This window comes from Cucurbita moschata, unplaced genomic scaffold (assembly GCF_002738365.1).
Source record: "Cucurbita moschata cultivar Rifu unplaced genomic scaffold, Cmos_1.0 Cmo_Scf00036, whole genome shotgun sequence".
Lineage (NCBI taxonomy): Eukaryota > Viridiplantae > Streptophyta > Magnoliopsida > Cucurbitales > Cucurbitaceae > Cucurbita > Cucurbita moschata.
Window position 1 is genome coordinate 1,000,044 of NW_019268552.1, and position 12,690 is coordinate 1,012,733.

General features: G+C 32.7%; 1 protein-coding gene across 6 annotated transcripts in view; it reads left to right on the forward strand.

Annotated features, from left to right (window-relative positions):
* LOC111431307 overlaps nt 1–11,304 on the forward strand; it is a 26,557-nt gene extending 15,253 nt beyond the window's left edge. For 2 of the 6 annotated variants that reach the window (XR_002708472.1, XR_002708473.1), the window contains exon 4: nt 349–596. Coding sequence is in view for 2 of the 6 variants with exons in the window: in XM_023067898.1 (XP_022923666.1) it covers nt 10,525–10,681; nt 10,880–10,982 (260 nt within the window). In the remaining 4 variants the exon portion in view is untranslated. Of the gene's footprint in view, nt 1–348; nt 597–9,527; nt 9,660–10,524; nt 10,682–10,871 lie in introns of those variants that run through there. The other 4 variants (XR_002708471.1, XM_023067899.1, XM_023067898.1 and 1 more) reach the window with 4 other exon arrangements.
* Nucleotides 11,305–12,690: the final 1,386 nt, after the last annotated feature.

Genomic DNA, 12,690 nt, shown 5'->3' on the forward strand with positions numbered 1-12,690 from the left:
ATAAAAAAAAAAAAAAAAAAAAACAATAAGCCTACCATAATCTAAATTCAGTTTAATAATATTAATAAGGTTTCCTTTCTGGTAAGGGTGATTATTAACTTTCCAAACCATGGAGAATACCTCAAAAGTTGTTCTTTATTACCTATAAAAATGAGTACAGAGAAATAGAAAAGAAAAATAAAACCAACATGATGGTGAAAAAACTTTCTAGTATCATTTTTTTATTTCTTTTGAGCTGTTTGTGTCTGGTTACTCAAATACATCAAACTGCAGCCTCAGATAATTTTGTTAGAGACGTTTGTAAGAAGTTCGAAGAAAAAGAACGGCATTTTTGCTTTGATGTGGTAGCTTCAGATCCTCGCGCAGACTTGAAATCAAACTTTACAGGACTCCTAATTATCTTCATAGACCGTTCCATTGCATATGCCTCTGATAGTACTAAGTACATCGTGAAGCAGTTGAAGAGGTCAGATTTAAGCAACATGACTCGAGAGACTTACGTAGCCTGCAAAACTTACTACGAAGATGGCATAGACCTTCTTCAAGAGACGTTATACAATTTTTTACATTACCCTGACAAGAGTTTGATTAAGAGTACACATAATGCGTATGACATATTTCAAACCTGTGAATCAATATTTGAGAGCGCTCCACCAGAACCACCATCTTGGTTGTCTCGTTACCAAGGCTTACAACGACTTATGGACCTTACAGTCGGAGCTACAAATTTATTTCTATGCAAGAAAATTGTTACTTGTACTCCATAGCATTCAAATTAAAAGAATGCTTCCGTCTTCGTTGAATCTCAACAATAAATATGATTATGAATTCAATAAATCGATAATATTTCTTTAAAAACTTGTTGGATATTTTTATATGAACGATTATCCTCGTAACAAATAAAATGCATCATTTATATTTAAAGAAATGTCCGTCGTCATCTAAATTCAAATGTTGTAGGTTTATGATGCTATCTTAATCAATATTATCTTCTTTTTTTTTCTTCTAGTTTCTCAACACATACATTGAATAATTATATTTTAAGCTCATAAATATTCTACCATAAAAATTCTTCATCACTAATTTTTAAAATAATTTAGTTAATTTTTAAAATAATTTAGTGAAAATTTGACTATATTATGTATCTTACTTACTTTTATTATTTTTCTTATTTCTAAAATTGAAAAAGGAGAATTCTCTATAAAATATTGGTTCTAGGCCCGTAGAGAAAAGAACCTAGTTGATTTTTTCAAATAAAAAAAATATAAATAAATAAATTTAGAAAATTCTTGTGATTGGAAGGGATAATTTTTCTTTATAGAATTTCTTTTAATGCTACCGTGTCATTAAATGAGAAGAGAAATTATTTAAGTGTTACCTTGTATAATCTCTAGGGACAGTATGGTATCTGCTAATATGAACATCATTTATGGAAGGTTAGTTGGCATACCCTTCTACCAGACCATAAAGTTACCAAGGGTTGGGGGAGGGACCTTTTCTGTAACGGCTAGCTACTAGGTCAACCTATGTGGTCCGACATCCCTAGGAACACATATATAGCATAGAGACGTTGTTTAGGAGACCGCTAGTCATTTCCACATGGTTGGGACACCTAGTCGTCTTGTCGCACCTCCCCTATCTTACTTGTGCCTACCCCGATAGTACGAGTACTGAAGTGTAATCTCGACGGAATGGTTACCGGAATGATTTATTATTTTGAAAAAAAAAATTATTCATTTATTATCACACTTAGATGTTTCAATGTCGGTGTTAAAAATCTTAAGACACAAGTCATCAACCAAGATGGGAAAGATTTGAATATCTCCCTTCCATAAAAAAAAAATCACATGAGTTATACTCGAAAAAACAATAAGCTTAAGATAATCCAAATTCAGTTTTAAAATATTAATAAGGTTGCCTTTTCTACCGGGTGATTATTAACTTTCCAAACCAAGCTTTGGAGAAATACATCAAAGTTGTTCTTTATTACCTATAAAAATGAGTAGGAGTCGAGAAAAAAGAAGAAAAAAAACTAATATGATGGTGAAAAAACTCTCTTGTATCCCTTCTTTATTTCTTTTCAGTTGTTTATGTCTCGTTTCTCAAATACATCAAACTGTAGCCTCGCATGATTTTGTCAGAGACGCCTGTAAGAAGTATGAAGAAGAAGAATGGAATTTTTGCTATGATTTGGTATCTTCAGATCCTCGTGCAGACTTGAAATCAAACTTCTCAGGACTCCTGGCTATCTTCATAAACCATTCCATTGCATATGCTTCTGATACTCATAAGTATATCGTGGAGCAACTGAAGAGGTCAGATTTAAGCAACATGTCTCGTCAGGCTTTCGTACTCTGCGATACTAAGTACAAAGAGGGCATAGATGATTTTAAAGCATCGTTACAAGATTTGTTAAATAACCATAACACAAATATGGTTGGTTGCTGTCGGCCCGCGTTCGAATGCTATTGTCCAGTATGGTGGAGATGGGTTGGCTGTTGAAGCTGGGCCGCTGGGCACGCGTATGTTTGTGTGCGAGTGGACGGAGAGACGGCAACCACATGCATCTTCTAATTTTCCTTTTCTTGTGTGTGCATTTGTCTCCATGGGTCCGTCAAAATGTCTAACTTCTTTCTTATTTTACATTTTTTCGGCATGTATTCTCTTGTAGTAGCACTTCTTATCATGCTACAGTATCCTTAGATGGAAAAGAAGACTACGTAAGCATCGATGCCGCTATAGCAGCGACACTGAATAACAGTAACTCTAGGTTTAACATTCATGTTAGACATGAAATATATTATGAATATATAAAAGTTGAATCGTCCAAAACGTTTATTACATAAAAGGTCGATGATAGTTGGTAATAGGAACCAAGGTACTGACTTTGAAACCTCAGATTCAGCCACTTCAGTAAGCTATTCTCACCGTTTCTCTTTTCTCCTCCTATAAAATAAAGTTTATTAACTAAAGAAGAACACTACATTTTAGTTCATAGCCCTCAAAAAGATATTAAGGGCTAAAAAAGATATTAAGGGCTATGAAACGTGGTGTATTTCTTACTTGATTTTGATTTATAGAAGGGAGAAGAGGGGAAAAATGGAAGAAGAGTAGTAGACAAATGAAGTTACATATCACAATCATTCACATTTCTAATTTAGTAAGTAATTTATTATATATTTTATAATTAATTGAACAAAAAAAATTCTAAGATATTACGTTATATTATTAACAATAATGAATCATTTTTTAAAAAGTAAATTAACATATTCTTCTTACTGTAATATATAATTGTTTAAGTTATTAATATATTTTTTCCACACAAATTTTAAAATTAATAATAACAAATAAAACAAAAATAAAGTACATAAAATTGTATATATTTCAATGGTTAGAAATTAAATTTAAACTTTTAATTACAAAATCTAAAACATTACAGACTAAATTTGTCATTTAACCATGGATGGTAATAACATTATGGCTTAGTCCAAGTTTTTTCTTTGACTTAATCGTGGGTGGAAACAAGTGTATGGCTAAGTCCATAAAGTTTGAAAACTCTACTAAAGCTAAATAAGGTATACAGAGTGCGGGTTCGGTTGGGTTGAGGGATTTTTTTTTACCAACCCAAAAGTTCGGGTTGGTTGGATTGGTAACCCAACCCAACCCAAAACTTTTTACAATCCAACCGAACACTGTATTTTCGGATTGGGTATGGGTTGAGTTGTCAATTTTTTTTAAGTTTAATTAATCTACCGTTATAATTATTCGAATATAGATAAAATATGTTAAAAATTCACGAGCACAAATCAATCTATAATTTCACAAAAAAGAAAAAAAAAAGAGAGAGAAATTCAATAAAAAAAAACAAGTAGCTAAAATTCTAACGTATTAACATAGTTCAATCATAAAATTAAAGACATGATAGATCATGAAATCAAAAAAAAAATAAAAATGATTAGTTTAAAGGTATTGTATAAACCGATTCAGTTCGGGTTCAAAAAAATGAACCCAACCCTACCATCGGGTAGGTAATCCAACCCAACCCAACCTTTATAGTTGGGGTTGGGTTGGTCCCAATTGTCCCGTTGAATGTACACCCCTACTTTTCAGTTTGGAAAGCTAATAATAACCTTTGTAGGAAAGGAAATCTGTTTAATATTTAGAAACTTAAATTTGATTATCTTAGACTTATGGTATTTTTTCAAGTATAACTTGATTTTATTTTTAATTTATTTATGGAAGGAAGATATTCAAATCTTTCTTTTCTTGGTTGATGACATGAGTCTTAAGATTTTTAACACTGACACCCAAACATGTAAGTGTTTATAATAATAAATTAATAATTTTTTTTCTTTCAAAATAGTGAATCATATATATAGATATATAAGTGCATATCACATCAAAATTTCTTTAGAAGAAGAAATATTATTGATTCATTGAATTCACAGTCACATATATGGTTGAGATTCAACCAAGATCGAAGCACTTTTTTTACTCATAATAGCAAGGAAGAATGTGCTTGCATTGTAAGAAATTTGCAGCTCCCATTGAAAGAACCAAAAATCGCAGTAAGCCTTTGTAACGAGACAACAAATATGGTGGATATGGTGCAGTGCCATCAAATTCTAAGTCACACATTTGAAAAGCGCCCGTCGCCGAATTTGTACCATCAACCATATCTGTGTTAGGGTCATTTAACAAATCTTGTAACGATGTTTTTAAATCATCTATGCCCTCCTTGTACTTAGTCTTGCAGAGTTCGAAAGCCTGACGAGACATATGGCTTAAATCTGACCTCTTTAGCTGCTCCACAATGTACTTATAAGTATCAGAGGCATATGGAATAGAATGGTTTATGAAGATAGTCAGGAGTCCTGAGAAATTTGATTTCAAGTCTGCACGAGGATCTGAAGATACCAAATCATAGCAGAAATTCCATTCTTCTTCTTCATACTTCTTACAGGCGTCTCTGACAAAATCATGTGAGGCTGCAGTTTGATGTATTTGAGAAACGAGACACGAACAACTCAAAAGAAATAAAAAAATGATAGTAGAGAGTTTTTTCACCATCATGTTAGGTTTTTTTTTTCTTTTCTATTTCTCCACTTTGTACTCATTTTTATAGCTTGGTTTGGAAAGTTAATAATCGCCCTTACTGAAAAGGAAACCTTATTAATATTTTGAAACTGAATTTGGATTATCTTAGGCTTATTGTTTTTTTTTTGGAGTACAACTCATGTGAATTTTTTTATATGGAATAAAAATATTCAAATTTTTCTTATTTTGGTTGATGACATGTGTCTTAAGATTTTTAGCACCGACGTTGAAATATCTATATATGATAATAAATAGTTTTTTTTCCAAAATAATGAATCATATATATCCTAACAATTTGGTATATTTTTAAATCAATATCACATCAAAATCAAAATTAATTACTTGAGGATAAAAAAAAATCAAACTTAAATCCTTCCATATAATAGATTTAATTTTCTAATTCCTTCTAAAATAGCTATTTTTCATTAAATTTATGGTTCATTTGATAAATATTTAAAACAAACAGAAAATGAAAAAGTAAGACAGATTGAGGTTAGTCTTCTCACTGTTATTTCTTATTATTTTTCGGGCCAAAACATGAACTACTAGCAACATTTACTAGTGTGCCTCTGCCCGCACTCTGCTCGCGAGTAGAGCCCGCGCGTGCAGGTGTTCGAGACATTGGCTGAAGGCCGGAGGCTGGAGGAGGGAGGGAGGGAACGTATGGGGAAGATCGAGATCCAAAAATTTTTAAAAACTCCTGAAATGATGGGCTTCGCAGGCCGCATGCGCGCGATGGGCCGCGAAGGCTGCAGAGAGAGCGCGCGATGGGCCGGGTAGGCCGCGTGCATGCTGGTCGGCCCGCGGGGTTTTCCCTCTTCTCCTGATTTTTTTTTTTTTTTTTTTCCTTCTGTTTCCCTTACCTCTGTCGTCGCTGAACTTCTTCCCCTCGGTTTTTTTCCCCCGATTTGGATCTCGACGCCTACAACCATCCTCAAACCTCGTAGATCTACTTAAGATGAAGTCATAGATCGTCGACAGTGGCAGGGTACGGTTGCACCTCTCACACGCTTCCTCCTTTATTTTATAAGTCTGTTAATTATATCTCATGGTTGGATCTATTACTTCAATATGTCAATCGAAAACCATGATAGATTGTTCGTGGGTAAAAAGTAAGATGCTGTTTTCACAAATAACAGTCTCATCCATAAAACATGGCCATAACGATTTCTTTCTTATATTTATATATTTTTTTAAAAAAATTTTAGAAATTTAAATTTCATGTGATGTTTTATTCTAAATTTAAATTTCAATAATATATATATATATATATATATATATTTATTTATTTATTTATTTTTATTTTTATTTTTAATAGTGAAAATGGTCAGATTTGTTTTATTATCCTTCAATTTCTTTTTACATAACTCGGATTAATGTGATTCCTTCCCGAGATTCGTAAACCTCATATCCATATACGTTGTTAGCACCACCACTATGTGCAAAAAAAAATTAATGTTGAAAAATTAAATGACAAAGTTAGGCTCTAACATTTGAAATTTAGTACTCATTTGGACCCGATCGGATAGGAACCATTGAGTGCGCCGTTACCAGGTCGAAACCACCTGTACATTGATCACACCGGTGTGAGATTGGAAGATCAAACCTTTGGGAGTGACTTTTCATTTGAAGTGAAATTATTTACTTAATTATTTATTTTAATAAAATATTCGGACACAAGTTAACTCATGTTTTTTAGAATTAAAAAAAGTTAATTAATTATATAAGTTTAGAGTAAAGAATCGGTAATTAATTTGATATGATATTTGAAATTAAAATTTAGAATAAAACATCACATGAAATTTAAATTTCTAAATTTTTTTTTTTAAAATATATAAATATAAGAAAGAAATCGTTATGGCCATGTTTTATGGATGAGACTGTTATTTGTGAAAACAGCATCTTACTTTTTACCCACGAACAATCTATCATGGTTTTCGATTGACATATTGAAGTAATAGATCCAACCATGAGATATAATTAACAGACTTATAAAATAAAGGAGGAAGCGTGTGAGAGGTGCAACCGTACCCTGCCACTGTCGACGATCTATGACTTCATCTTAAGTAGATCTACGAGGTTTGAGGATGGTTGTAGGCGTCGAGATCCAAATCGGGGGAAAAAAACCGAGGGGAAGAAGTTCAGCGACGACAGAGGTAAGGGAAACAGAAGGAAAAAAAAAAAAAAAAAAAATCAGGAGAAGAGGGAAAACCCCGCGGGCCGACCAGCATGCACGCGGCCTACCCGGCCCATCGCGCGCTCTCTCTGCAGCCTTCGCGGCCCATCGCGCGCATGCGGCCTGCGAAGCCCATCATTTCAGGAGTTTTTAAAAATTTTTGGATCTCGATCTTCCCCATACGTTCCCTCCCTCCCTCCTCCAGCCTCCGGCCTTCAGCCAATGTCTCGAACACCTGCACGCGCGGGCTCTACTCGCGAGCAGAGTGCGGGCAGAGGCACACTAGTAAATGTTGCTAGTAGTTCATGTTTTGGCCCGAAAAATAATAAGAAATAACAGTGAGAAGACTAACCTCAATCTGTCTTACTTTTTCATTTTCTGTTTGTTTTAAATATTTATCAAATGAATCATAAATTTAATGAAAAATAGCTATTTTTAGAAGGAATTAGAAAATTAAATCTATTATATGGAAGGATTTAAGTTTGATTTTTTTTTTTTTCTCAAGTAATTAATTTTGATTTTGATGTGATATTGATTTAAAATATACCAAATTGGTAGGATATATATGATTCATTATTTTGGAAAAAAAACTATCTATTATCATATATAGATATTTCAATGTCGGTGTTAAAAATCTTAAGACACATGTCATCAACCAAAATAAGAAAAATTTGAATATTTTCCTTCCATATAAAAAAAATCACATGAGTTGTACTCAAAAAAAAAAAAAACAATAAGCCTAAGATAATCCAAATTCAGTTTCAAAATATTAATAAGGTTTCCTTTTTTGTAAGGGCGATTATTAACTTTCCAAACCAAGCTTTGGAGAAGACATCTAAAGTTGTTATTTATTACCTATAAAAATGAGTACAAAGTGGAGAAATAGAAAAGAAAAAAAAAACCTAACATGATGGTGAAAAAACTCTCTACTGTCATTTTTTTATTTCTTTTGAGTTGTTCGTGTCTCGTTTCTCAAATACATCAAACTGCAGCCTCACATGATTTTGTCAGAGACGCCTGTAACAAGTATGAAGAAGAAGAATGGAATTTCTGCTATGATTTGGTATCTTCAGATCCTCGTGCAGACTTGAAATCAAATTTCTCAGGACTCCTGACTATCTTCATAAACCATTCTATTCCATATGCCTCTGATACTTATAAGTACATTGTGGAGCAGCTAAAGAGGCCAGATTTAAGCCATATGTCTCGTCAGGCTTTCGAACTCTGTAAGATTAAGTACAAGGAGGGCATAGATGATTTAAAAACATCGTTACAAGATTTGTTAAATGACCCTAACACAGATATGGTTGATGGTACAAATTTGGCGACGGGCGCTTTTCAAATGTGTGACTTAGAATTTGGTATCTCCATACCATATCCACCATTTTTGTATTATCGTCACAAAGGCTTAGGTCAATTTCTGGAGCTTGCATTGGGAGCTGCAAATTTCTTACAATGCAAGCACATTCTTCCTTGCTATTATGAGTAAAAAAAGTACTTCGATCTTCGTTGAATCTCAACCATATATGTGACTGTAAATTCAATGAATCAATAATATTTCTTCTTCTAAAGAAATTTAGATATTCTTATATGAATGATTAAAATTTAAATATTCTTATATGAATGATTAATTTAGATATTCTTATATGAATGAGATTATCTTTATAGAAACAATTTTTAATTTTCAAATATAAATAAATTTAAATAATTTTTAGATACACACAATAAAAACCATGAAATCAAAAGCAAGGAATATATCTCCATTTGAATGAGGCATTTTTCTTGGAGAAACCAAAAGTAAAACCATGAAATCTTATGCTCAAAATGGACAATATCAGATGTGGAAAGTCGTAGTTCCTAATATACAAGGTTAATAATCTCCACAACTTCCCTCAATACCCAGAAATCCCCCAAGTTCAGCTGCCCACCATGTGAGGACTCTTAAATGAATATATTAGCAATTAATAGGCTTCAATTTATTTTTTTATTTTTTTTTATTTTAAAAAACATGTGGAGTATTATAAAATACATCAAATATATATTTATTGAACCAGGATACATAGTGTCGTCGGAGCTGTCGTCGAAGCTGTTGCCATTTCGTTTGAGGCTGACTTAGCATCGCTGGAGATGTGATAGTGACATCTAACCTCGTGATAGTGACATCTAACCATCCTGATAGTGACATCTAACTTCACTCTTCTCCTATTCCATTTCTCCTCTCTCTTCTTTCTTCTATAAATTAGAGTTCTTACACGCCATATTTCAGTAGGCAAAGAGCTATTGAGAGCTCTAAGAGCTACTCAGGAATTGTTAAACGCTTCAGATGAGAAGAACTTTGGAGGAGAGGATAAAGTGAATGATGCTGCTACTGAAGATCTGAAGAAACGTGAGTGTGTATCTTGTTCTTCACTATTGTATTACAAATTATTTTTTTTCGCAGTTTTTTATATGATTTCTCGAGTTAGTCTATCAATAATGATTGTATTGCTCAAATTTTGAAAAGTTATTCTCCTATTCATGAATCGATTTATTTCTAAGTGTATCTATAACGTCCAGGTAAGTTTAATTTGACTTCTCTGTCTGTAATATCCTTTATCTAGTTTATAAAGATTTCAAAGAAAACATCAAAAAAAAAAAAAAAATTTAATGGCTCATATCTCCTGAAATAGAAACTGAGACTCTAAAAAAAAAAAAAAAAATCATGGAAAGTACTCCTACAAAGGAGATGAGGAGGTGAAAGGTATCCCTATTCCAGATTTTTTTTTACCCGACCCTTCTTCTTTTTTTTATTTTTTATTTTTTTTTTATTTTTAATTTTAGATATACAATTTTTTTTTATATTTAATTTAGATATAAAAAGGTGATTGATCTTATATGTTCTCTTTTAAGTCTGATTTTTTATAATAAAAAAAAAACTGGTTTCAAATCTGATTTTTTTTTAACTCTCTTTTAAGTCTGATTTGTTTATTTAAGTAAAGTTACTGATGTGTTTATTTAACTTCATAATATTAATATAATTATTTAATGTGTTTATTTGATGGCATAATATTAATATAATTATTTAATTGATTTCTGTATTTTTAATCTGTGTTTTATCCAAATACTCCGGATTTTGTTTTTAATTTTCTTCATTTCCAATGTGTTAGATATCAATTTTCCACTAAATGGGTTAGAAATTATTTCAATTTCGTTATATTTCAATTTTAATACATAAACCTTCTTATAATTATTATTTTGTTTGAACTTTGTAGTTGTGGCTGCTAACAACTTTGTAACTATTTCCATTACGTTTTGTGCTGGAGCTATACCTAAACACGGCCATACAGTTGCTCTTCTGAATAGTGATGGTGTGAATCATACCGTATTCTACAAATGCGTGTTTCTTGGCTATCAAGACACACTTTACAAGTGCGTGTTTTTTTGTTTAATTTTTTTTATATTATTTTGTTATATAATACAAACAATTATTTAACTTAAGAATATAGTTTATGAGAGATTTTTAATTATGATTTACACCTATATTTATTAATTGTGTTAGGGTCATTTAAAAAATCTTGTAACGATGTTTTTAAATCATCTATGCCCTCCTTGTACTTAGTCTTGCAGAGTTCGAAAGCCTGACGAGACATATGGCTTAAATCTGACCTCTTCAGCTGCTCCACAATGTACTTATAAGTATCCGAGGCATATGGAATGGAATGATTTATGAAAATAGTCAGGAGTCCTGTGAAGTTTGATTTCAAGTCTGCACGAGGATCTGAAACTACCAAATCATAGCAAAATTTCCATTCTTCTTCTCCATTCTTCTTACGGGCGTCTCTGACAAAATCATCTGAGGCCACAGTTTGATGTATTTGAGAAACTAGACACAAAAACTCAAAAGAAATAAAAAAGGGATACAAGAGAGTTTTTTCACCATCATGTTAGTTTTTTTTTCTTTTCTATTTCTCCACTTTGTACTCATTTTTATAGGTAATAAATAACAACTTTGGAGTTCTTCTCCAAAGCTTGGTTTGGAAAGTTAATAATCATATATTTCTAGAAAAGGAAACCTTATTAATATTTTGAAACTGAATTTTAACTATTTTAAGCTTAGTGTTTCATTCAAGTATAACTCATGTGATTTTTTTTTTTTTTTTTTTTTTTTTTTTTTTTTTTTTTNTTTTTTTTTTTTTTTTTTTTTTTTTTTTTTTTTTTTTTTTTTTTTTTTTTTTTTTTTTTTTTTTTTTTTTTTTTTTTTATATGAAAGGAAAATATTCAAATCTTTTCATCTTTATTGATGACTCGTGTCTTAAGATTTTTAACACCGACATTGAAACATCTAAGTGTTATGATAATAAATGAATAATTTTTTTTTTCAAAATAATAAATCATATATATATATATCCTACCAAATGGTGTCAATAGAGTCTCTATTACCTTTCCATTCCAATAACCATTCCGTCGAGATTACACTCGAGTACTCGTACCGTCGAGGTAGGCACAAGCAAGATAGGAGAGGTGTGACAAGACGACTAGGTGTCCCAACCATGTGGAAATGACTAGTGGTCTCCTGAACAACGTCTCTATGCTATTAATGTGTTCTTAGGGATGTGGGACCACATAAGTTGACCTAGTAGCTAGCCGTTACAGAAAGGTCGCTCTCCCAACTCTTGGTAACTTTATGGTCTCATAGAAGGGTTTGCCAACTAAGCTTCCATAGATGATGTTGTTCATATTAGCGGATACCATACCGTCCCTAGAGATTATACAAGGTAACACTGGTATAATTTCTCTTTCCATCCAAGGACATGGTAGCATTAGAAGAAATTGTATAAAAAATGCACGGCTAATAAATTTATACCATTAAAATGTTAAATCTATTAATCTTTTCATAGTAGTATTAAAAAAATGAGATTGGACCAAGTTCATTTCCAAAATCTCCCTAAAAGAAAAATTATCCGTTCCAATCACAAGAAAAAAAAAAATCAGGAGAAAGGGAAAACTCCGCGGGCCGACCCGCGTGCACGCGGCCTGCCCGGCCCATCGCGCGCTCTCTCTGCGGCCCAACCCGGGGTTTTCCCTCTTCTCCTGATTTTTTTTCCTCTTTCCCTTGCCTGTGTCGTCGCCGAACTTCTTCCCCCTTCGTTTTTCTCCCCCGATTTGGTTTCCGACGGCTACAACCATCCTTCCGCCCCTTCCGACGGCTACAAACCTCGTAGATCTACTCAAGATGAAGTCATAGATGGTCATCGTATACACATTTGAGAGTTATTGAAAAGAATCGCATACAAAACCATTACCCCAAGCGATGCCTCGATCCTCCGCCTCCTTCCGCCCCTTTCGACCCCTTTGTCTCCACTGACCTCAAACTTCAAGCCTCAGCATCAAGAATCCTTAACATTTCTCCTCCATCTCCGACGTCTCTCAAATCCCTC